This window comes from Falco punctatus (assembly GCF_963210335.1).
Source record: "Falco punctatus genome assembly, chromosome: 13".
NCBI classification, from domain to species: domain Eukaryota; kingdom Metazoa; phylum Chordata; class Aves; order Falconiformes; family Falconidae; genus Falco; species Falco punctatus.
This window is the reverse complement of record NC_137593.1, coordinates 915886-941667: the sequence shown is the minus strand read 5'-3', so window position 1 is coordinate 941667 and position 25782 is coordinate 915886. Positions and strand designations below refer to the sequence as shown.

The 25782-nt window shown below is 48.8% G+C and overlaps 1 protein-coding gene across 24 annotated transcripts in view; it reads right to left on the bottom strand.

The window, feature by feature from the left end:
* Window positions 1-25782, bottom strand: part of MBNL1 (muscleblind like splicing regulator 1) — a 110214-nt gene that overhangs the window by 14654 nt on the left and 69778 nt on the right. For 19 of the 24 annotated variants that reach the window (XR_013931819.1, XR_013931820.1, XM_080410270.1 and 16 more), the window contains 5 exons: window positions 15716-15886; window positions 9558-9758; window positions 2301-2558; window positions 1257-1310; window positions 282-435 (listed from right to left, as the gene is read on the bottom strand). Coding sequence is in view for 22 of the 24 variants with exons in the window: in XM_080410270.1 (XP_080266396.1) it covers window positions 282-435; window positions 1257-1310; window positions 2301-2558; window positions 9558-9758; window positions 15716-15886 (838 nt within the window). In the remaining 2 variants the exon portion in view is untranslated. Of the gene's footprint in view, window positions 1-281; window positions 436-1256; window positions 1311-2300; window positions 2559-9557; window positions 9759-15715; window positions 15887-25782 lie in introns of those variants that run through there. The other 5 variants (XM_080410255.1, XM_080410262.1, XM_080410256.1 and 2 more) reach the window with 2 other exon arrangements.

Genomic DNA, 25782 nt, shown 5'->3' with positions numbered 1-25782 from the left:
CGAGAGAGAAGATTGCAAATTCTGATTTGGGATGACAAAGCATGATGCTGATTTTTATATTAGACTGGAAGACACCCACCCAGCTTCCCAGAGAAGCAGAGAGAAGCCGCAGCTCACCGGGCACTGCAGCACAGCGGGCTGGAGAGAGGCTGCCTGCACCCGGCAGCCACCACGCAAAAAACTCTACATACGTGCCGCCAGGAACAGTTACTTCCTAGTGTATTTTTTTCCAGATTTCCCCCTTCTCCCTTCCCAGAAAAAGGCAAACAAGAAGCACTTACCTGGTGGGAGAAAGGCTGTATGCTGCTGTAACTGCATGTTGGCAAGAGCTTGCTGGTACTGGAAAATACCAGTGTTAAAGACTGCGGTGGCACCATTGGTTTTTTCAAGCGCAGGCCTCTTTGGTAATGGGGGAAGTACAGCTTGAGGAATTCCCTGAATGGTGGATGAGTATAAAAATAAAGTCCAGTAAAAAAAAGAAAAAAAAAACACAAAAGGGCAGGTGGGGGTGGGGTGGGGGGGGTGGAGGACGGGAGGGAGGGAGAAGAAAAGGAAAGAGAGAAAGGAAAAAAGAAAAATCAGTAGAAGGCAAAAAAACCAGGCAGCACCATGTTTATCCATGAGCAAGCAAGCAGCGTGGCAGACTTAACTACCAAATAAAAGGCGAGGTAAAAGCTTTACAAGGGAGCACTACTTTAGCCTACCATTACAGCGGCACAGGTAACATGTTGGAGCCGTACGTTATAGGAACTGGTGTAAATATTACTGTAAAGCTTCAGGGTTTCGGTCAGGAGCGAGGCTATTGGGGTAGAGGGAAGCAGCACTGCTAGCTCCATGAGGATCATCAACACGTAGAAGCAATGTTAATAGTCACCGTCCGGAGCGGATGGCAGGGCTGCTGGCGCCAACCCACTCCCCAGGCCCCAGCGCCTGCCTGGGCATGCAGAGCGCGCTGCATGCCGGCACCCCCGGCCGCTTCCGCGCCACGAAGCCATGCCAACGCACCCTGCACCGCGGCCGGCCCTGTGCCACGGCCGCCCACGTGGCACCCTTGGGGGGGTACGGGAGGGGAGGGAAGGGGCCAGGAGGGGATGGCAGGGCGCAGGGGCGGCATGGTCCCTGGCCTGGCCGCCCCCGTGCCCCTCGCCAGGGATGGAGGGGAGGGAAACCGGGATAAGCCAATTCTACACATTAACCCCAAACTCGACTCTACGATACAGCTACATGCCAAGCTAAAAGGTGAAAGGTCATAGTACCAGGTCAAAGGTTGCCTCGAGGGGTCGCTTCAGTGATTTGACAGCCGACTGAGTCTTAATTAGCAGGCAGCGAGCACATGATGGCAATGGCCAGTGGGGTCAAGCGCATTAACATAAACAGCAAGCAGAGGTGCATCATGGGGGCAGCAGTGCATTTGGGTAGGTGAGAAAAAACAAATAAAAACAAATCACCGGATGCCGTGTACAACGGTAACAAGACTAGGCATGCACGGGGGGCCGGCAGGCGGCCCCCGCGCCAGCAGGGCAGGTAGGGCAGGCAGGGCACTGCCCCCGGCCACCGCCCACCCCGGCCCCCCTCCCACGGGCAGGCCGGGGCGCTTGCGGTGACGCGGGAGCACAATCAGGGCTCCCCGCCACCACTGGCCACTAGCGCTGGAAGCCCGTGGCCACCACCTCACACCGCCGCGCCCCAGCCGTGCTCCTCTTCCCACTCCCCCTTGGGGCTCGGCACAGGTGGGGTGCTGTCCTCTCCTCGCCAGGGAACCAGTTCCTGGGTAGTTCCAGATCTGGCTGCTACGGCTACGAGGTTTGCTTTGCTCTAGGGCCCCGCCAGAGCTGCCGCCAGCCCTCGGCTGGGGGACAGGAGGTGGGCTACAGGCAGCGTTAACACAGTCAAGTTTGACTTCAAACTAAGTCTCTGCAAGCACAGACTTACGGTCACCGCAATATGGGTTTATCTATCTGTGCGACTAGATAGATACAAATCTACCCACACACAAACACACAATAAACTATATATACATATGTGCACACACACGTACAGACACGCACACACATATGCACACATACATGTACATATAGATACTCTGTACATCAGCAGGCAAAATTAGTGAAACACCTTAACGGTCTGAAACTACTTAAGAGCAGATCTGGCACCACATGCTGAGAAAGCTCATTGCACCGTGTAGTGACTGGGATCCCCGAGCGCACGCACCCCCCCCCTCCCCAAAACAAAACAGTTACCACATCCACTATTGCCTCTCGTCAACACACTCCTACTCCAGAGGTGTCTTCCAGACTCACCATGGCAGCTGCAGTCGCTGCTGCCTGAGCAGCTGCAGCTTGGTTAACCTGGTACTGGGCAGCCTTGATCTTGGCTTGCAGGTGTGCAGGAGGGTGAAAATATTTGCACTTTTCCCGTGAGCATCTCCCTTTGATGTAATCCATGCAGACGGTGACTGTGTTGTCATTGGTGTCAATCATTGCGCTGTCGGCAGGGTGAGCGAACCGGCAGTCATTCTCTCCCCTGTTGCAGTTGCCACGCTGGTACTCTCGACATACCTGCAACATCAGGGAAAGAGTCACTTAAGTTGGGTGACGGGTGTTGCAGGCATAGCTCAGAGAGGAGCCGGGATTTCTGAATGTCTGCAAGAACAGGGGCCTGTCCCCAGGTGGACCACAGCAGCGGTGGGACGGTGGGCTTGGCTCCCTGGCCACAGGGACCTGACTTCCCTGAGGCCACTTGTGATGTCAAAGAGCATCAAAACCCACGAGGAAGGACCCAAGCACACAGCAGATTTTGGCTCCCACTCAGCTGCCCACAGGGCTTTTTCTGCTTTCTGAAGAAATGTGCTGTGGCTAGCTCTCAGAGATCAGCCCAGGCACCACGGTGCTGGGAAGCTCTACTGCGGCCTGGCCATGCCACTCAGCCATGCTCTATGCATTAAGGTGACTGGCCAGAGGTGCGGGAAGGATGACTGCGTGGCCACCCCCATGCAGCCCCAGCGGACAGGCGCTCCATGCCCGTGCCGGGGAGCGAGCTGCACCCGTGGAGCGTGCGGCACCGCACTTGGCCCTCAAATCCAGGCATCTGCCACGAGAGGGCAACCACCCACAGCGGCAGCGCCTGCCTCTCCTGGGCTTCCCAGCGATCCCCTGCGGACCAACAGATGGTGGGCCACGTTGGGAAAGAGCAGAGGCTGCAGCCAAAGCGGTGACCAGTCCCACTGTCACACCGCTGCGTGACAGCGGCCGAACAAAGCTGAAGGGATCAGAAATTGCAGAAGCAAACGGGCTTGGCTGTAAAGCACCCCCCCGCAGCATCCCTGCTGCTGGTACAGGGGCTCCAGCCCGGCCCAAGCCAGCACAGATGCCTCCCGGCCCAGCGGTGCAGACACCAACTTCTTCACCAGCACAACAACCACCGGCTCCTTGTTCACACACCTTGCAAACCCTGCATTTAAAAAAGTGACACATCTTCTTTTCACAGTCAGCTCTTCACAAACCACAAACAAAAATGCATTTGCCATCTCAGTTTCCCAAAGGCTATAGGAAACAGAAAGGGACAAAAGCAACCAAGTTTGTATAAAAATAAAACCACTTTAGTAGATGGAATTTCCTTTTAAAGGTGGGTGTCCCTGAGCTTGGATCACCAGTATTTCCTCAAGGACCTTGGCTCTCATCCCTGCAACAAACCAAATTTGCTTGTTACTTGGTTTCCACCCATGCTAGCACTCTATCTGCTTTTTAACCCCGCTGTTACTTCAAGTACCATCTGGCAGCACTTAGGACATATGAAATGACATCCCCAAAGGACAAGAGCAATGCCATTTGTGAACCCGTTCACAGGAAACATCCATTTGTCCAGGGTCATTCCAGCATGACCCTATTTGTAGTCTTTTTCAATGCAGTGACAAAGATTCTGGATCTATATATGCAGCAGAGGCAACTGTCCTGGTTCAGGCACCTCTGTTGCTCTCATTCATCCCCGTGGCCCTACAGCTCACAGCTGGGTGCTCGCAGAGCCGTTTCTGCAGCGTGTGTGAAACAGACTGGGCAAATTCCTCAGCTGAAAAATAACCACTTGCCCTCCAGGTAATTCTGCAGGCAGATCCCTTCCCCCATCTAGTCCCCGTGCAGCGACACTGACCGCTCTGCTAGATAGCATGACTAGATAGCATGACGCAGGGAGTGACTGGGGAAGGAGGTGGCGCCTGCTTAAGCCATCAGAAACCACTACTTTGAGGGCTGGCACCATCGCTGCTCACTCAAGACCCCTGGTCTCCCTTCCCCCACTCTCAAGCACACACCCAATAGAGCTGGCATGTCACTGCTCCTCCAAGAGAGCTGCGCTGGGCTGGGCAGCCTCACTGCCTGTGTAACGGCTTGCTCTCTTTCACCATCAGGAACACTTTCTGGGTCACGAATCAGTGCCTTCTACCCAAAACCAGGCCTCCTAAATAGACAAAAGCGGATAATTTCCTTTGATTATTTGTTTACAGTCTAGAAGTAAACTGACATATTTTTCTCTGAAGATAAAGAAAAGGATGCAACTAATGTCAGTTGACTGTCTTCACTCTTTATCTCGTATCGGTGATCCACAAAACTGAGGCCTCAAAACCACCCCACATGCAGGCAAGAACTGCTCCATTAATAACATCAGAACGATACATACAAATTCATATATAAGTGTACACATATATAGAAGCATCTGTTCACAAAGAGAGAGGGAGAGAAAGAAAATGCATCTACAGATAAGCTGATTTTTTCATAGTTAAAAAGCAAAGAAGAATGACCAGGAAACTGAAATAGGCAGAGAGAGATGATCTTCGGCATGTTCAGAGCGAATTTTCACAGAGCTGTCATGCAGTGGCTGAGATAAGGCAATGAATGGCACACTCTCGGTGCTCCTCAACAGATCCCTGAATGATGGTTTACAGCAGTCAGACACAGACCATGACACTGCTAGTCCTTTTAATTACTGTGACCAGCAATGGCTTTTCAGCTGCTGTGATGGCAACCAAGAATGTTTCCAATTCTTGTTCATTTAAAAGCATGCATTGAAAATAATGTTATTTTTTGCCACAGGATGCAGCAATATAACATTCATCTGCTTGAGTAAAGAGAGGCACAGAAGCATATTATGTTGTCTGGTCTTTCGGATCTGGGCAGTTTTTATGTAGTTTTTTATTAATAGCCCTGTAATTAGCATCATAATTTTCAACTCAGTATGTTATGAAACAGAAACAAAAGAGGCACCTGTAGATCTCTAGCCTGTCTGCAAAAATGTTGAGGTACTACTGACTCATTCCAACTTACTTAACTTGTTCTAACTTTGGGCTGAGTATATTCTGGTCACCCTGCTGGGAATGAAGGTGCCCACCCTGGAGGGAGGCAACTGCCATGTCACCCCAGCTACAGCTGAGGTACCATGCTGCTCCCCCAAAGGCTGGGCAGAGGTTTGGCTGGAGGGACACAGACAGCAAAGCTGAGATCCCTGCCCTTCCAGGAGCAAGTCACACCTCCTGCCTCCTGTGCAATGAAGAACATGGCATATTGTTATCTAGCATACTCTGAACGTTTAAACAAATGGCTCCACTAGGTCAGATTTCCTGATTACCCAAGACCCAAAAACCTCCAAGAACTTCTAAGCTGCTTCTTTGTGGCAAAAAATGTTATATATGAAGCAAGGAGGAAACAGCAGCTTGGTTGTGGTCATTCTTGACTCCTGAATACTTCTAACAGAAAATGACGGCATTCAAATGGAAACACATGCATTTTAAATAAAACAGTTGGGCAATTCCTTTCTCTCTCACTTCTCTGTCCTTCTTGCTTCTCTTCTAGTTCACTGGAAGAGCCACACTTCTGTTCAAGATATTTCTGGCAGGAGAGGAGCGTGAGGAAAGCTGTAGGAAAAGCCTCAACCCATGAAATTTCCACCCTGAGATACGGATTCCTTATGGGAGTGACTCAACACACTGGACACCCAAACATCTGCATGCGATCTGCACAGGCGACATGGTCCAAATACATATACTATCAACCCTACTGCTAGTTACAGTCACTGATCTCATCTTACGAGTATTCATATTAATTCAGGAGAGGAGGCACACTGCCTCCCAGATCTGTGTTGTCTGCCTGCTTTCCTTAAAATCCCAGGTATATGTACTGAGAGTTTTTAGTTATGGAACAGTCTCATTCAGTATCCCAGAACATGTGTGCTAACTTAACTAATGCCAAAGTACCTAATTCTTGAAAATAAGTATTTAAAATTCTGAGCAGAACAAATCATATTCCAAGATTAGATGCTAACATCATAGTAGTTATTTTTCTCAAGGACAGCTCATTCCAAGGGACAGCGAGCTAAGCCTTACAAAGCTCTCTACTCATGTCATACTAAAGGACAATACCGACAGCAATAAGCTCATTTAAAGAGCAGGTAGATGCATGCTGGCTCCTCTGAGAGGTCACAACCAGACCATGCAAAATCCTTCAGATCAGTTCTGCATTTCTGTAATCTATAAAGCACATTAAAATGTTTGGCTGTTCATAAAAACAATGTGCTTATTTGGTATTTGTACAGTAAATTTGGATACCCCAGATTGAACGACCAATACACCAGAAAGCCCTAGCAGATTACCTATTACCTTCTCACCTAAATATTTCACTAATTAACTGCATAATTTCACTATCAAACTGCATTTGCTGTAGGGAAGAGACAAGGAGGAAAAGACACCCCTTCCCTGTAACAGATACTGATTTAGTAAGACAGCAGCACGGTTTGCAATTGCAGAGTCAGTGGGTCAACCTGGATGTCTTCCTCATCCCAGTCAAAATAAAAAGCAAAACCTACCAACAGCTTTAAAGGGCTGAAGACGCTGGATTTCTTTAAAGTGATCTACATGGTGCAATAACTAAAGCAGAGCCACGGGAAGGGCCCCGTTAGGAAGGCAGGGCTGGGCCAGCCTTCCTCCAAGGACAAGGACATCTCTCCCAAGAGCAGAGCCCACCAAGATAAAAGCAATGACAGCTGAGAAGGCTGCTGGGTGCAGATGAGCTGGAGAATACAGCTGAGAAGTGCCCTGCTCGACCGTGTTCCAGCTGTGAGCTGAGCCACGGGAGGGCTGGTGCTGCCCCCCCCAGTGCTGCCGAGGGCTCTCCCCAACACAGGGTGCTGCCCCTTGGGAGCTCAGCCAGCACCCAGGGACCTAGCACACCCCAGCACCGCCTGTGTTTCCTGCAGCAGCTGAGGTCTGCATCCCCGAGCAGTGCCATTTCACCAGGAGAGGTGACAAAAGAGGCACTTTAAGTCTCAGCACTTATTTTCAGGGGTTTCCAATTTGGGTGTCATCTTCCTTTCCATACAAGTTCAAAGCAAAACCACTCATCCTTTTCTAAAAACCTAATGATTTCAGATGTTTTTGCTGGCTTTTTCTAATTGATAAGCATGTTTTTTACTGCAGACTGTGCCCCTGGGTGTTTTGTGAGAGTAACACTCTCACAACTCCCTCTCATGCAGAGGAGTTTGGCTCAGCAGTGTATCACTTCTCTAAATAGCTATATAAAGAGAACACAAGCACCCAGAGGACCAAATCCTGCACACTGAAGTCCCTGGTTTCATTAGCTCCTCATCCACTTTGGTCACAGTCTGCTGGGCAGCACAGGGTCTGCCCTGGAAGCACCACATGAAGAGCTGCGCCAACACAGCCCCTCGGGCTTCCACGGATATAACGTGCTTTTCTGGCCACGGGCAGAACTGGTTCTTGGGGACTTTGGCTATGTCCTGCTCCTTCTTATGAACAGAAAGCTTCTGAGCTCACATGTCCCCAGCACCACTGACCAGCGCTGTGCCCTCTACATGGGTGGAAGCCCAATCAATTGCAGCAGCTGACCGTGTCACTGTGATCCAAAGGGCTCCCCACCATCAGCATCCTCCTCTCAGTACTCATTTCCAAATCTAGCATGATTTATTTATGAATTTATCTAATTGCATTTTGGTTTTAATCCACCTCTGGCAAGTACCCATGGTGAAATAGGGTCCTCAAAGGAAAAACATCCTTGGGTGATTCAGAACAGTCACCCACGTGCCAGCTCTCAGCTCAACACGGCTGCCTCTCCTGTAACCTGACCATGCTTTGGGGAATACTGTCTTCAGAGAAAACATCTCTAAAAAGGGAAATGATGTGATCCCGCAGAAGGGGAACCTGTGGTGATGTGAGCTCTGAGAATAGTGACAGCGGCAGCGGGAAATGCTCACTGCCAGATGACCCTCCACACTCGTCCCAACTTGCAGCCTTCTGAGTGGCAGCTTGTCAGTCAGAGATGTAACCAAGAAAAAGGAATTAATTTTCCTTGTAAGGAGAATTAATCCCTGTTAATGCACATGCACGGGCAGAAAGAAAAGCATTACAATTACAACTGGCTGCATTTTAAAACAGAGATCCTTCTTGTTCCTCCCATCTTGCTCCCCGAGTTCAGGGACCATATCCAAGAGCAGAACAACCCCTGCACCCTCTGGCCTTCCCACCCTCCCCACAGAGGAGATGTTGCAGTACCGGGATCTCCAAGACCTGCCATTGCACTAATGCCACAGGAACGCCAGTGCTGAGCCCTGAGCCCTGGCTGCCAGCGTAGGGGCTGAGGGCAGAGCAAGAGGTCTGGGGCTGCAGGCACAGTTGCGGCACAGCTCAGCTCTCTCCACTGCCAATCAAAGCTGCCACTGGCTGCTGCACAGCGCCGGAGAGGGAGAGCACCAGCAGCCATGCATGCTACAGACAGCTGACCTCTCACAGGCGGCACGTGCCCTAAAACACCACCCTGTCCAACAGACAAACAGGGTGGCAGTGGATCACCCCGTCGGCTCGGCCTCTCCCAGCGCCACCTTTTGACCACCAGACCTGACCAGGGCTGCTGAGCGCCCACACGCAGGCTGTGCTCGCAGGCGCACCCCAAGTGTGCAGCATCTGCTGGCTCACCACCCACCCTGCCGCAGCACCGATAAGGTGCCGAAAAGGCTGTCAGGCCCTTCAGATAAGAAAGATTGAGGGCAAGGGTGAATACCAGCTAGAGAGCACTAACACTTGTCAGGGTTGCAGCAAGGATGATAAGCTGGGCGCGGGAGGCTCCAGGGGAGTGCTGGCACCATCTTTCCACAGCAGAAGTAATAGAAAGGCTGAAAATCATCCTTCACCCAGGCAGCTGAAGCCCTGCCCTTATAGCTGCCCCTGGTGCTCATACCCATGCTCGTGCTCCCTGCCACATTAACACTTTCTGGGCACACAACAACACAGTTCCAAGGCGCTTTTGCTGCTGCCACAGTCATTCCTAAAAGGGCTCAACAGTTCCACTTCTTTCTGCGGCAGAAGGTCAGAAGCAGAACCACAAGCATTAACTTAGTGCACAATCACCCAGTCACTTCCCATCCTTACCCATCACCAAGACAGGACATTATCAGTTGAAGCGAAACCTGCATTATTTTCTTCCATAATAAAAGTATTTTATATCTAGGAGCACAACAAATGATACAACTTGTGAGAGTAAGTTATACATATTAGCTCCTACCTCCAGCCTGTCCGTCCTCATTAGCTTTTGGGCAGCAGCGGCAGCAGCGGCAGGAACCGGTACACCGGGGTTCCCTGTCACCAGCATCGGGGCGGTGGGCAGGATCTCTGCTGGGACCAGGCCTGGGGAGACAGGCCCCAGGTAGGGGTTGAAGGCGGCTGATGCATTGGTGGCTAAGCTCGGTGCAACGGAAAACATCGGCTGCAATTAGAGAAAAAATGATGATGGACATTTTAAGTATGTATAGCGGCCACGCTGTCAGCATAGTAACTTTCTGGCTATCATCTTGAGCACAACGGCAGTGAGTTTCCGTTACTGATGGGAAAGAAGCATTTGTGGTCTTTGTGGGACGTGAAGAACACCCGTAGAAATGTTGCACATGAGTGAGACCACAAGGACAGGCATCCCCCGCCAGCCTCCACCGGTTCTTCTGCTCCAGCTTCCCCTCCACACCTACAACACGTGTCAGCTCTCGGTGCAAATTCTCATTTGATCCACACTTGAGCAATGCCATTATAAATGAGCGCTCCTCATGGCCACAGGAAAAAGACTGGGGCTCTTGGAGGGACACATCCAAAACGTGACCAAAACATCCACCCTCTGGAAAAAGTCATCTGTGTGAGAGCCTTGACACACCATTAAACCACACTCAGCTTCAGATACAGATAAAGACATTTCTGACCCTGATGAGAGCCCACACTGGTTCAGAAATTACAGAGGTTTAATACAGGAACAAGACCAGACAACCACAATAATTTATTTTTACAAATTTAAACAGGCTGTCCACACAGATATTCAGAAAGAAATATACTGCATCAAGGATATGCTTTATTTAGGCTAAAACATTAAACCAGAGGAAGAGAGAGAGAGAGAGAGAGCGAGCATGCAAATACTTTTGTTCGTTCGTTTGTTTGTTTTCTGTTTTAAAAAACAGAAGGAGCCAGATGCCCTTATAGGCTATCACATTGTGAAGATAATTGGATGTAGAAGACCAAATAATGCTGTAAGACCAAATGCGGAGCTGTTACACTGCAGTAAAGATTAAATAACTCTTCTGCCCCACTGGATGCAAAGGCACTGTGCTACCAGTGTAATTGCCAAATAAGATTTAGTCTGGAGTGTTTATCTTTATTATCTAAATAAAGGGTTTATTCAAGGCATTTAGATTTTTCTTCCAAACTAACTTTTCAAGAGAAAAACCACTACAGAGTTAACGCAACTCTTTCTCTGTTTCATATCTATTTAAGCCAGACACCATATAACACCACATGGTTTTGTATTCCTGAGGAAATGACTGAACCGTTTGGAAGCAAGGAACAAGTCCACCTGAAACACTGGACAAAAAACACATGCAGAGATTACTGAAGAAAAATAACTGAAAGTTGTGTAAATGGGAATAATATCTTTAACATCTCTGGTTCTTCATCCATGTGAATGAAAAACAAACAGGCAAATTTTACAGGAAATAAATTATTACTCTTAAATATACTATAAATTAGCTGGACTTTTTGTTACGGTGTTATCAGCTATGTAATAGTGAACATTAAAAATAAAACTACAGACCAGTCTGTTAACGTGTAACTTAAGAGATACCACTGTTTGATTCCAGACCAATATACTGACTGTACAGTAAATAAAAATAAAAATTACCCAGTTTATTTTCTACTGAGATCATTTTATACTAACATAAATATCCTTTGGCCTTTAGACGCTGCAAAATAACAGCATATTTTATCAGAGCCACTTCATGTAATTTCAAAACTCACAGGTATTTTGCAATGTGCTGTACACACCTAAATTAGGAGATAAAAACCTATCCTACAGTCATATTAGCCCAGACTCAGAACCACACTGCTGGCAGAAAGAGATGGTGAAGTGCTGAAACCTGGGCACCACACAACCACTTCTCTGTAGCAGGAGTTTGCCAGGGCACAAAGCCACCCAAACACTCCTGCACACAGAAAAAAAAAATTCTGGCAAGAGAGCGGCCTCAGCGGACAGGCGGCACAGACTGGGTCTCCCTGGGACTGTCCCCAGCCACCCCAGCACCCACCCAAGGCTTGGGCAGCTGTGGGACAGGGACCAGCGGGACTGCCACCAGGGCCACCTCAAGCACGGCCCTGCCATCTGTGAGCATCAGCCAAGGGTCAGCCCGGGCATCCAGGCCTGTAACTGCAAACTGGTCAGAACTGGGACCTGGGTGCCAGGCAAGAGAGGAGAGACAGGGGAAGCTCCAGGTCAGGGAGAGCTGCTGGGCTCACCTCTGCTGCTTACTGCTCACTTGTTTTCCAGCAAGCTTTCACTTTCCTGTCTCTAGAAGCAGAAGTAATATTTCTCTATCATCACGACCAAACCATGCAACTACTTATGGCCTTGCAGTCTGGGCCCTACTATGCTGTGCGTCATGCAAAACAGCTGAAAGAAAAAGGCAGCTCCTGTAGATCAGCATAGAGAACAGAGGTGAAGGAGGACAGCCCTGGATGCAGCTCTGTGCTGCCAGGTGCCCCATAATCTGCATCATCTCCTCTACTGAGTAATACTGCTCTAAAAATGCCTGTGCACAACCAACACAAACCTCACCAGCCAGTCTGATCTGCACAGGCCTGACTTGCAGAGGCACTGCTCGCTGATGGGGTCTATCGATTGGGACTGAGCCACGAGGGCACCTTTGCAGATCGGCCTCTGTTGTGCAGCGGGGCCACGGCTCCCCCCAGACAGACAGATGGGCTTTCTGCCCGCGCTCCAGCTCGCTGGTCCCAAAGGAACGGCTGTCCGCAGGGAAGGCGCTGAACTCATTTAATGCATCTTTCACAGTCACCTACGAAGCACCTGCAGTGCCAAGGGATGCCCAAGAGCATACCGCATGCAGACAGGAACACTGACAACCCACAGCTACTTGTGCACTACAGACCTGCAGGAGGTCTGGGACCTTGTTCTGCTGCAGAGTTGCACCTGCAGCGCGCTGCGCATCGCATCGCCCCAGCAGCACCGGTGCTCTGCAGAAGTCGTGCCTGACTACCAGCCCTGCAGCTCAGAGCAGAGCAAGCAGCCCTGGGGCTCCCCAGTGGGCCCCTTGGGAGAAAGGAACAGCCCCAGAGTCTCCAGCCACCTTCACAGTCCATCTCCGCTCTTCTGGTCTCCCATCCGCACCTTCCTGCTTCTGTTTAGCATTTTTCACACTCTTCCACACTGGAAAAGGCAAACCCAGGGTCTGATGCTGCTACTGTGAAGCCGCACAGCATCACCCACTGATGTGCCAGTACCAAAGCTGTAGCCTAGCTGAGCCCAACTCCCCTTAAATCGGTTTACGAGCAAGGAGTGTGGAACCGATCTGAGCGGGTAGAGCTCTTCCTCAGGGTCTCAGCGCTTGCAGGACGTGTTATCCTCACTCACCATCTGAAATCCCCTCCCTCAAGTGCCAGCTGAAGACAGATAAAAGAGTGAACTAAAAAGGAAAGATGGACAAAGGTCCACATACATTACTTGCAACTGAGATAATTAAAACATTTATCAAACAGAAATATGAGTGAAAGGATCCCACTGCTTTGCTTACCAAAGAGTCTCTCACTAAGTTAGTTCACTTACTTTTATTAAAGCATAGGGTATTGATTTTTGTAAAACAAAACAGACTGACTGAAGCGTCATTAGATGAGATGATATAAATCACTTGCTAGAACACCCTGAAACAACACATGTTTCAACCATGCTAAAAAACATGAAGTAAATTTAAGGCCAAATTAACAGGATGACATCCATTTGGATACACTATTGCTGGGACAGCCAATGGGCCTTGCTGTGAATCCCCACACTGAATGAGACTGAATGCTGAAAACACAGACTGTAACGTTTTAACTCCAGCGATGTAAACAGAAATTATGCAGGGATGGGTAGAAGGTTCATGCTGTGCTTCAAAATACAATGACTTACATTTTGCTCTTTAGGAACAGTATGAGTGTGGCATAAAGGTGAATTTACATTTTATTTAAGTGTTATCCTCACACTAGCCTCTCTTTATGTTAAAAAGGAACATTAATCCAAAGGACTGCAGTAGGGTTTTTTTTTCCATGTTTATCCAAATGTTGGTGTGTGCCTACACACTGCCCTGTGTAAACGCAAGCCTACCGTATTTGGTTACTATTCATGAAACAAACAAACAGGTTAACAGAGAAGAATATTTTAAGCAGTGGTTCTTACTGCTGGCTGCATTTTGACTTAAACTTTCTCATAGCCCCCAAGACAAATCTGCTGACCCTAAAGCTGTATCACTGTACTTACATCAGGAAATAAAACTGTGGCACGTGCCAACGTCTGTTTTGAGCTGCTGAAATTGAAAAATCATTTTGAGGCTGCTGTGGAGTTAAAGCACATGAAGCACAGCCTGCTCTTGAGTTGCCTAGCTCTACAGACACTGAATTTTGTTCCTGATCTGAAAACCATCAGCAGCACGCACCAGCCCACAGGCAGCCCCATTTCTCTGGCAATATGGGAGTAAGGAGCAGGCTGCAGAGCGCAGTGTCAGGGCACCCCCTGAAGCACCGCAGTGCCATAGCATTTGATGTCTGTGTGCTGATGCTGCCTCACCTCATCTCCTTGCCTAGGTGATACAGACAATTTCGTTTAAAGAAAAGCCAATCAAAAGAGAGAGAACAGGATGCGAGATCTTCTCATGCTGTGCTAACAGATATTAAAGTGAATTTACTGTGATGAACCTACCACAACATTTTCTGCTTTTCTCCCCCACTACAATTTTTCTTGAAACAGGCATAAACCTCCGTGGGAGAATAACAGTTATATTAACTGAATCAAATCAGCTACAAAATATTCAGCAGTATTCTGCAGACCCACAAAATGTGGGGCCAAATAACCATTTGACACAAGCACAAGAGTTCTTTCTGTTGAGATTATTTATTCCTGAGGATTAAGATATATTTTGAGGAGTAACCATTGTCACTCTGTTTTCAGAAATAAAAGCTGAAGAACCCATCTAACAGAGTGAATATAGATTCCTAATGGAAGGTACCCAGAAGTAAATTAAACTCCCTAAATTCTACCTTTGCCAGCAGGAAAGGAATAAAAGAACTGTCAGTGAATGCAGATATATTTATTTTACACATATATTTCAACTTATTTTTTCCTTTGTTGTCATTTTACCCATTGGAAGAGAGAGCTTCAGCCAGGGAGGCATTGTTTGCCTTTTGATGTGGAATATACCAGCCTTGCTCATACATTAATCAGTGGCAGTCTCACTCATACATTAATCGGTACCCTCTAATATCTGAGCTAGGAATTTATATCAAAAGGGTTCTTGGCCAAATTTATCCATAGGTTAGTTAGCTCAAATGACCTCTATGGACAGCATTAGAGAGGGATCTGGCACAGGGTGTTCAGCTCCCAAACGCCTATGTGCATGGCGGGTAGATGCCCATCACCTTTTACATTTGCTGAAACGAGGGATTACTGCAGAGCAAGAAACTCAGCCAAAGCATGTGACTTTGTGGAACACCATACTGTACTTGCTTACTAAGGTATAAGAGAAACAGATATGATGTAATATATGATCACATTTTACAGTGACCAAATGAGAGATTTCTGATAGATTCTCCTTCCCCCACCCCTTGGCTTTTTACAGAAAGTATGATTATCTATACATCTTCCTGCCAAGCCTGAGCTGTTGATCCTGCAAGTCAGACTGATGTGCAGCATCCATCACTCAGGGCAAGTTTTCTCCTCTGCCTGACAGTGGGCTGTAAAAATCAAAGTCCAGTTCCAGCAAGTAATTCCCTGAGAAGTTTCCCCTGAGCGAATGGAACACATCCAGTGGGAATCTTCTCAAACCCAGGAATTTCCTAGAGCCCATAAAATTGCAAAGGAAGCATCTATTTACGAAAATCCCACACAGATCACTTTCTTAATTGTAAGAAGTGGCAAAAAATGAATTCAATTAACAAAAGATTAAGAGAATTAATTAAATTAACAATATTACTTCAGGCAAGGAGAACTGAGCAGTACAAAGACATACAGACCAGCATTTCATTGTATTTCACTTCTCTACCAGTTCCTGGTAATTGTGGGATTTTACAGGCGTGTAAGCACACCTGCTAACTTACTCCAACTACAACTCATTGTACCCATTGATTGAAGCCAAAAAGCACACATACCACAGGCTGCAACGGGGCACCAGGCATCATGGCATTGGCAAGCTGCATCTGCTGGGCCAGCATGGCCATATTCTTCTGCTGAATCAGGTTATTGCGTCCATTTATCTCCAGCTGTGTTTTTAAGTGTGGTGGTGGGTGAAGATACTTGCAGTTTTCCCTTGAACATCGACCCTGAAGAAGAGAATTGACACAACTGGCTTAGAAGCTATAGGAGTATCTTGCTTCCTTATGTCACCAGCTAAAAAACCCACAACACACACTACAGGCCTAGGAGGAAAGCCCCCAGCTACTTCTCTTGGCTACCACGCACTGAGCAGAGCACCTGGATAACTCCAGTATCAGCTGCTTGCTGCTTGCTTTGAACTATGCATTTCTGCAGTACAGCTCTAAAAAAAATACTGTTTCCTTTAAAAGTTGCTGAAGGCGAGCTTGTTTGATAGTACAGCATGCCCACCCTCCATGGGCACAGGCCCACAGGGACTCCCCTCTGCCCACAGACCTGCCTCCAGGAAACAGGCGGCTGTGAAGCCAGAAACCCAGCAAAAGCAATGTGGCACGGCGGCAGCAGCGGGCCTGTGAAAGCTCACACGCTGCTCTGCAAATGCTCAGGGCCTGCTTCCCATTCTGCTGCACAGGGGCAGAAGCAGAACTGAGCGCACAGCAAGACGTGTGGTCAACGTAGCATTATTACCAGGAACACAGCACCAGCTCTGCACTTTCACCAGACCAGGGACACAGCATCTTTGGAGAAAACCTGTTACACATGATGCATTTTGTTGCAATTGTGTAATTAAAATAAAATCAGAATTGACTGTTTCTAAATTTTTCATTACATTCAGATGTGAAAAACAACAAAACTCAGGCACTAGTTTTATTTAGACGAAAGGACATTCCTCAATATGACAACCACTCCCATCAAGAAATAAAAAGTAATTCTATGCACAACGTATATCCAAACCCCACTGTACCTCCTTGTTACCAAGTAAACCAGCTCTGCACATAAGACGACCCTGCCTGGTGAACTCTCTCAAGGCGATCTCTTGCTCTGGGGGCTCCTGGCTGGAAGCAGGGCAGCTGGGCCACAGGGAGCTGGGCATGAAGGTGACTGAAGGGGACCCCCAGTCCCCCCAGCTGTGGCTCCGCTGCAAAAACCTCTAAAATGAAAGGCACACTGGCTTGGGCATGGAGTGCGGCAGAGGGAGGTCAGGGAAGAGAACCCCCTCCTCTCACGGCATGTCAGCTGTGATCCCAGCTGTGATCTCGCATGCTGTGAGACTTCAGAAAATGCAAACTCATTAATACAGAAGCTTTACACACTAACTGTTCTTTAAAATTTTAACACTGGAGCCCATACTTTCACTAAAGACATGTTAACAATAAAAAAAAAATAAAAAAATAAAAAGGAAAATTGAATCCTTGTCTGGAAAAAAACAGATCCCTTACATTTTTTTCTATTTACTCATTCATCTTTGAAATAAACCCGAACAGGAACAATGACAAGGCAAAAGCCAGCCTTAATTTAAGTAAGAAACCGTTTTTATCAGGAAACAAATTAATTCAATATAGTTTGACCTTATCCCGCAATTTTACTCAGAAAGTTAAAATGTATTCTTCTTACAAGATCTGCCAGAAATCTAATTTGTATGATGATTTTTGTCTCCCCTTAAGGCTGGGATAAGCGGTTTGCTGCTGCCCCCCCTTCCCAATCCATCTTTCCTGCTGGCAGTCCAAAGTTCTTAAAACTCATTTTCATAGTTATTCCACTGACATCTGAGTGATCCTTGCATCGGAAGATATCCCTGATACAAAGAAAAATACGTAGTTTTATGGATATCTTTGGGCTACACACAGAGACTATAGGAAGCCCTATGGATATGGAGACCACTACTGTAACAAACAGCAAAGGAGGTGCATCTTTCAGAGCACCTGTTCACAAACTGTAAGCATCTTTCCTTGAATAAAATGCTTTTTCCATTACACGATTCCGTCTACCTCTAGAGACCGCACGGAAGCGCTGAGTGGCGGCTGCCAGCACCACAGGAAGATGCAGGCCAACAGAACCCCCGGTGCGGGTTGCCCCAGCGCTCAGCCATGCCAGGCTTGCTGCCACCTCGCTGGCACCAGCACGGGCTGCAGGCATCGGTCTTCTTCGTGGCAAGAGTCGGAGGGGTCCTTCGAGCCCTTTGGCATGCGGCCTTTGAACCCCCCCCAGCCCCATGACGGGGCTCCTGCAGGCGTTTGGCTTGTCGGACTGAGGGGTGCCAGGGGCTGTCCTCAACAGAGCTGGCACACGGAAAGGCCCACTGAAGTCACTTGCAAGAAAATCTCCCTAATAACACAGCTCCAAATGTTGGAAAGCAATCAAGAGAGGGGGCAGATAATGCAAAAAGCTAAAAGCACAATTATGCTACAGATAAGATAGGGGGAGAAACATGTGCAGCCTGAGAAAATATTTTTACAGGGGAACGGAGTTTCCTACCGCAAATAAGGATTAGGATACTTCAGTAACAAACATTAATGTTTCCCAAGTAGAAAAGACAAATCAAAGTTGGCAACAGGAATCGGTGTCTGTGAAGCGTGAATTTTAATCACTGTGCTATTAACTGAAACAACATTTTTATATGTGTGTGTACTCACACACAGACAAGCGTGCATACATGCATCTGCCAGCTGCTGTCCCATCCGAGGGAGCCCCGGCCATGTCCATGGGGACAAAAGGCAGCAGGGGACTGCCGGGAGCAGCAGCTAGACCTGCACAGGGGCTGGCACAGTCTGGGGCCGGCCGGCCGAAACAAGGCATGGGACATCTCCCACTCAGCTCCTCTGCACAGCACGCTCTGGCTCGGGGGAAAGCATGCTTTCAGCCTGGAGGGATGCTTTCGGACAAAATGACCCTCAGTTCTCTTCAGTAATGCCTCGCTGATGACACAGTTCAGTATTTAAGCTATTCTGCACAAAGAAACCAACCTCATTTCAGCAGACACACCCACCCACACCGTGTCTCCCCCCCCCAAATATTTCACAATTATATAAAAGGCAAGCACTTTGGAACAGCTTTATTTATGTAAATTTTTCTCTTGATACTAAAACCTATGTTAATTGTTGCTACCTCTAAGTAACACAGGGCAAAATTACACATTTACTAGCTGCCTGGAAGATGCTATTTTACATTAGCACAGTGTAAAAATCAGGCCTAATTACTGCTAAATGAGTGACATGAAACTATGATGTGTTGCTTAAGTCAGAGAGGAGCTATTAACAAACCTGATTTCAAAATGCAGATTAAACTCAATGCCCCTGTTTCAGCAGTGGGGTTCAGGCTGCCCCACACCTCTCCAGACTGGATCCGAAGTCTGGCAGTCTGTGTTGTACGTCATGACTGCTTAAGGTACTTCATAGCCCCAAATGTTTTAAGGCCAGAAGAAACCATTCCAGTGATCTAGTGGCTCCTGGGAAACAAGGAAACCCCTCTGTTGTTTCCCCATCAAGGCCCTAATTTCTATTTGCTTTGCAACTGATCTTTAAGGAAGACAATTTACTCTGCGTTAAAGACTACAAGAACATAACAGGTCCCAAGGTAAACTATGCTTATGCTTAGTTATTGTTACCTACTCACATCTTTCTTGTTTGAACGTCACTGTAGAGCCTAGTGCAGCATTTAACCTTCAATCTTTTTAAAGTTTCAGATCTTAGCAAATTTTCCAAAAGAAATGCAGAGTTCTCTGTTTGGGAAGAGAGTTTCTTGTCTTACTTTTATTCCATGGGCCTTTAAAAATGGTCCACAGAGCACCCAGGAGTCAGAAACTGCAGGCTGAAAACCACTGTCAAAAATCTCGATCAAGAACATGGCTGCATTCATCTTTATACTGCGAGCAGGTGGCTTTCTTAATTAACTTTTCACTAGATTCCGTTAACTTCAGTCAACAGAGTTCAAGGCAGATTTTCATCTCTTCGAAACTTTTCTGAAACCTTTGCTGTTTTTTCAATCATAAAAAAAATAAACACTCTAAGTGAATACATCCAGAGAAGCGGAAGCTGAGCATGCTGGCAGCATCCTGAATTATTTTTTTTTTACCAGAATCCTGCTGGACTAAACTTACTAGAAATGCTCCTGAGGCTCGCTCTCCAGCAGAGACCCTACAGATCTCTGGTCCCTTGAGACAAGCAGGACAAGGCCTTCCCTCTGAGCAGTGCCAGAAGGGAAACCCGGGGTGCACAGTGGGATGCTAAGGTGGGGACACCCGCATGGTGCTGGGATATGTGAACAAAGACCTGGCAACGCTGTGGCTTTGCCTGAGGGGGCCAGTCTTGGGGAGCCTGCCAGCCATGGCCAGCGCCCTCCCTGCACATGTCCCCGCTGCACAATCCAGCTGCCACTACCCAGCACCCACCAGGTACCGCGCTCCAGACAGCAGCATCCCTGTGCCCACACATGTGCCCCGCAGAGCAAGGGCGAAGAGGGCAAGCTTGGTCCGTCAGCCAGGCAGCTGGGCATCCTCCCAGCAGGAACGCTGGAGCGGGAGGCTGAGCTCACATGATGTTGTTCTCCAGCTATCATATCAACAACGTTCAGGCAGAGAGCCCAGGCTGCACTGAACAGCCAGGCTGTCACTAAATGAGGGCAGCATGATGTCTGCAGTATTTTAAGCTGTCTAGCCTTGGCAAGAGTGGGTGATGGGGACTGGAACAGAGAGGAGTGGGGTGGCACTCGCCCACCCGGGGAGCTATGCAGGGCCACAGGAGGTGCCCCCCAGCAGCGCTAGGTGTGGGGTCTGGCATCAGCCACCCCAACGGCGCCGGCGGAGCGAGGGTGTCATTGCAATGCCTCCCACCTCACTCTCCAGCACCTCCCATGCCTGCATTAAACATTCACAGTCCACTGACCCAGGCACATGGCAGCCACACGCTGAGCTCTGGGAAGCCATGGAAAGACCCGGCTGGCTCCTCAGCAGTTTGGGGAGGCAGGAGGGATGGGGCCAGGGGACTGCAGGCCCAGATCAGCCCAGGAGCTCGGTCTGTCCATCTGCCCCCACACTGCCTGCTGGATCAGACTCATCTCTGAGTCCCTGCCCAATCTAAACACCATGCAAACATCATGAAATGGCGAGGGCATGCAAGGGCAGTGCCAAGCTGACAAGCTGATCTACCTGCATGTTACCTTCTACACCATTCCTCCTCCCAGCAGTGTCCCTCAGAGCCCTTCTCATGCCCACGGGTGATGCTGAGCCAGTGCAGCTCCTGTGCCCCAGTGCAAGCAGCGGGCCCAGCCGAGGGGACACACTGCACCTCCACCCAAAAATGCCTGGAGGCCCTCGTCTGCCACTCACAGCCAGGTCCCATGCTCGGAGGGCACTGGCAGACTTGCCTCTGGCTTCACGAGCACTCGGTTCGCACCACCAGCTGTGCCAGCACTGCCAGACGGCACTGGCACACAGCAATGCTCCAGGGAAGCTGGGTTTGCATCCCAGCCAAAACCACGGCAGCCGGGTAAGTGAAAAAAGCCAACCCAGGAGCAGCTGCAAAGGTGGCAACTGCAGAAGAGCGGGAGCTGCCATGCTGCGGGGGTGGGTGACCCTGAAGAGCTACGGACACACCAGGATGCTACACCAAATTAATCAAAACCAGCTTTTTGACCCTTGCACAGCTCCCTAAGAAATAAAAAATAAGCCCCCAAACACACAGAGCACTGAATATCTCAAAAAATTGGTTATTGCTAATCTCAGTATTTTTTTATAAGCTACACCCAAACCCTGAAATATAGGTATTTTCCTGAAGATTACTGTGGTTTTGTAAAAAACGCTAGTCAGATTATCGTGCTGAGGAGATTTTAGTTGGAAATAGGAATTAATAAAAATCTGTCTGTAGGAAAAGATTTACCTTGTTTATTCATTGAAGAACTGCCCAGATCAGGCTCCAGAATATCTAAAGAACCTGAAGGTGCACAAGTGCAGGGAACTGGCAGATGAAGTGGCTCAGCCACTCTCCATCACATTTGAGAGATTGTGGCAGTCCGGTGAAGTTCCCATGGACTGGAAAAGGGGAAATATAACCCCCATTTTTAAAAAGAGAAAAAAGGAAGACCTGGATAACTACAGGCCAGTCAGTCTCACCTCAGTGCCCGGCAAGATCATGGAGCAGATCCTCCTGGAAACTGTGCTAAGGCACACGGAAAATAAGGAGGTGACTGGTGACAGCCAACATGGCTTCACTAAGGGCAGATCTGCCTGACAAATTTGGTGGCCTTCTACAACAGGGTGACAGCGTTGGGGGATAAAGGAAGAGCAACTCATGCCATCTACCCAGACTTGTGCAAAGCAGCTGATGCTCTCCCACACGACATCCTTGCCTCTAAACTGGAGACACACAGTTCTGAGGGACGGCCCACTCGGTGGATAAGGATTTGGCTGGATGGTCACACTCAAAGAGTTGTGGTCAATGGCTTGATGTCCAAGTGGAGGCCAGTGATGAGCAGCGATCCTCAGGGGTCCGTACTGGGACCGGCGCTGCTTCACATCTTTGTTGGCGACGGGGGCAGTGGGATCAAGCGTGCCTTCAGCAAGTTTGCCGACGACCCCAAGCTGTGTGGTGCGGTCCACACGCTGGAGGGCAGGGATGCCATCCAGGGCGCCCTGGACAGGCTTGCGAGGTGGGCCCACGCGAACATCATGAGGTTCAACCGGGCCAAGTGCAAGGTCCTACGCGTGGGTCGGGGCAGTCCCAAGCACAGATACAGGCTGGGCAGAGAATGGACTAAGAGCAGCCCTGGGGAGATCATGTTGGGGGCGTTGGTTTATGAGAAGCTCAACGTGACCCAGCAACGTGCGCTTGCAGCCCAGAAAGCCAACCGCACCCTGGGCTGCATCCCCAGCGGCGTGGCCAGCAGTCGAGGGAGGGGATTGTCCCCCTCTGCTCCTCCCTGGTGAGACCCCCTGCAGCCCTGTGTCTTCTGCTTGTGATGTGGTTTTATTCCCCACAAAGGGGAGGCATTTCATGTGAATATTTGCAGAACTGTAGAAGAGAAATAGCGTCGAACTCGGACAAAAAAAGAAACCATAGTCAATCCTGGCTTGGGAAAATCACTGCAAAAATTCTGCATTCTGAAAATACAGTGTAAGTATTTCTACAAGACTTGGCTCATCTGAGAAATGTGTTGGATTTTGATGTTACACCTAGATATTTAAGACTGTCACATAGATAAGCAAGAAATTAGTCCATTTCTATGAGGTCACTACCTCACAATTCCTTCTCTACACCACCACTTTTCTGTGAAGCACAGCACGTCCCGTTTTTCAGATCCCACACTAAATGCTAGAAATACAATGGCAATTCTTGCTCTCTGAAAATAATCTCCTTCCAGAAAATGCTCTGATTGCATGTTTAATAAGGGGAAAGTATTCTTGGGATTCACTTCTGAGACTGCAAACTCCTTAATCTGCTACAGTTACAGCTTAGGTAATGTGGGTACTAACAATTTTCACTTTTTCCTTGAGGGATATGTAATGGATGTATCAGCAGAAGTCAATAACTAATTAACAAGAAGATAATGGGAGCCTGGTGTGCTGCGGAGCCCTCTGTGCAACAGCACTGCTGCCCAGCAGAGAAGCATGACCCGCTGGCAGCCCCAACGCTCACCCACAGCTGTGGCACAGCCCACAGCTTCAGGCAAAACCATCCATGCCCTGAAAACACTCTTTCAAAGGCCAGATGTGAGCCACTGGAGCAGCAGGGATCACAGCAGCAAGTGGGAGGGTTTACCAATTAGCAGTACCCAAGCTGTTCTTGTCCAATCACGCAGTCTGCAGAGAAGATCTCAGGGTGGCATTGGGTCCAGCTCCCGCACCTGTGACCCTGGCAGCTCCAGGACACTGCTGCTGGCTTCTACCTCTGCTCCGGTAAGGTGCGGGTGAACCCCCAGTCTCATTCACTCTCAGGCCAAAGGGCACAGGCTTTGTGCAAGTATCTGCACCAAGGTCTGAAAGCAGGCCCCTGACTTTGAGCGTTAGCTCTTTTAAGATCTTGCAAATGTCTACAGCTTTCAGTACCCACATGAATTTTAAACCAATTCAAATTCAAAATAATTACTTTCCAATACCTCCTCAGAAACACCGTCTAATCTGTTGCACAAAGGAAGAACAGTAAACTTATCACCTTTGTGGACTTGGCTTCGGCCTAAAACTTTCTTGGAAAGCACAGCCTGGTGATGCAATAAATAAGGTCTAATCAGCAAACTGCTTTTTGCAAGGTCATTACTCCTCCATACACAACCCATCAAGACCCCACAGCACCTACACGAGGGACCTGCAGGAGCCCTGAGCAGCCCCCATGCAGGGGCATGGCCGAAGCTGAGGTGCCCTGTCCTCAGAAACTCTGCGAGCAGGCAACGGGAGGTTTTCCACACCAAGTCCTTAAGGGGTACAGGAAGGCAGGGAGGATCCAGACCACACCACCATGGCCTGGCACCCTCAGTGCCATCACCCAGTGAGACATCCAACATGAACCCGCTCTCAGAAGGAGCCTCTGTGAGCCCACCACACACCTCTCCAGCACTGCTCTGAATCTCAGGCTGAGGTTCCTCAATGCAGGGCTTACCCTGCATTTGGTTATTTCCACAGGGACATTATTTGCAGTAATGCAACATGTAACTGTTGTCAGTATTCCCTCTAACATCCGGACAGATACTGGACTGTGACAGGGCGCACAGCCATGGAGGGGGGACACACACCACTCAGCACCATGTAGTTGCAACCAAACCTGCATGACAGGGGAGAGCAGCAGAGAGGGGACACTGCCTTTGCATTTCTATTTGCAATGTTACCGGCGACTAGACAGACCAATAATGCCAGGATGCCTGCAGTTTTGGGGACAGGGCATCCTTTGCAGAAGAGATTGAAGGTTTTGGGAGGATCAGCACACATCAGAGTGGGCACAGCCGAAGAAGAAATACAGATGAATTTTGTATGGATAGAGACTAAATAAAGGTCACAGTTACTGCTATCATTTGCTAAACACCAGAGAGTGCATGCTGAGCACAGCAATCCTGCCATCATTGTTTAAGGTTATCCCTCTGCAGCAGTATAAAACCAGACAAACCACAGAGACCCAACAAGGTGGCGTGTGCCACTGACCCCTTCCTTCAGCCAGGGCAAGTTGCCTGACTCCACATGAAGCTCCTCCCTATGCTGCTGGAGTTAGGTAATATTGATCAGCCTCTATGTATCTGAAGTACATACATCTGTACAGACAAGTTTCGTAAATGCAGTTGGTCTGAGAAAGTCTTAAAACTGAGCTGCGCCAGCCTGCTGAGTCTGTTTATTTATGCTATTTTTATACCACTGCGGTAGCACAACCAAATTACCAAGCACTTGCTACACAACTCCGTGCGTGTTTATACAAGAACTACTGCTCAGATATGCATACAGGGAAGCTTCTTGTTTTTCATCAGTCCACCAACACTGTACCATTGAAGTATCACCATAGAAGCCCAGGGGCAGAGGAGAACCGACAGCTCCAACGTGCTACTCACTGTGTGTGGAGATTTTCCTGGAATAAACCCTGGCTCTTCCCCCGAGGTCCCTGGAACTAACACCCAGCTCTTCCCCCGGTCCCAGCAGGCAGAGCCACAATGCTGCACTGGTGCAGCCGGCGGAGAAGCGTGGAGCCCAGCATGGCACGGCACGGACACCAACATGGACTGCAGGCTGGCTGCTTGCTTCAGAGCGAGAGGCTCACCTGCCACCCTGCAGCGCTGGGGGAGTGGCTGCCTTCCCCTGCACCCCCCCCCCCGCCCCAGCTAACAAAATTCATGAAGAAAAGGGACTGTTACCTATAAACACAGCATAAGTACAGGACTGATGCAGCAACCTTTCAATTACATTTTTAGCATCCATTGCTACTCAGGATGTCCTGGAGCCAAATTAATTCCCTGATTAAAAATTGTTGCTTAGCAACAGGGTTTGAGATACAGGAGAAAACAGCGGGGTGCCTGCGACAGCTAGCTGCGGGTAGGCAGGGTGGGCACAAGGAGCTGCTTCTGCATCAGGGGGCAGCCAGTGCCGGACCCCCACCTT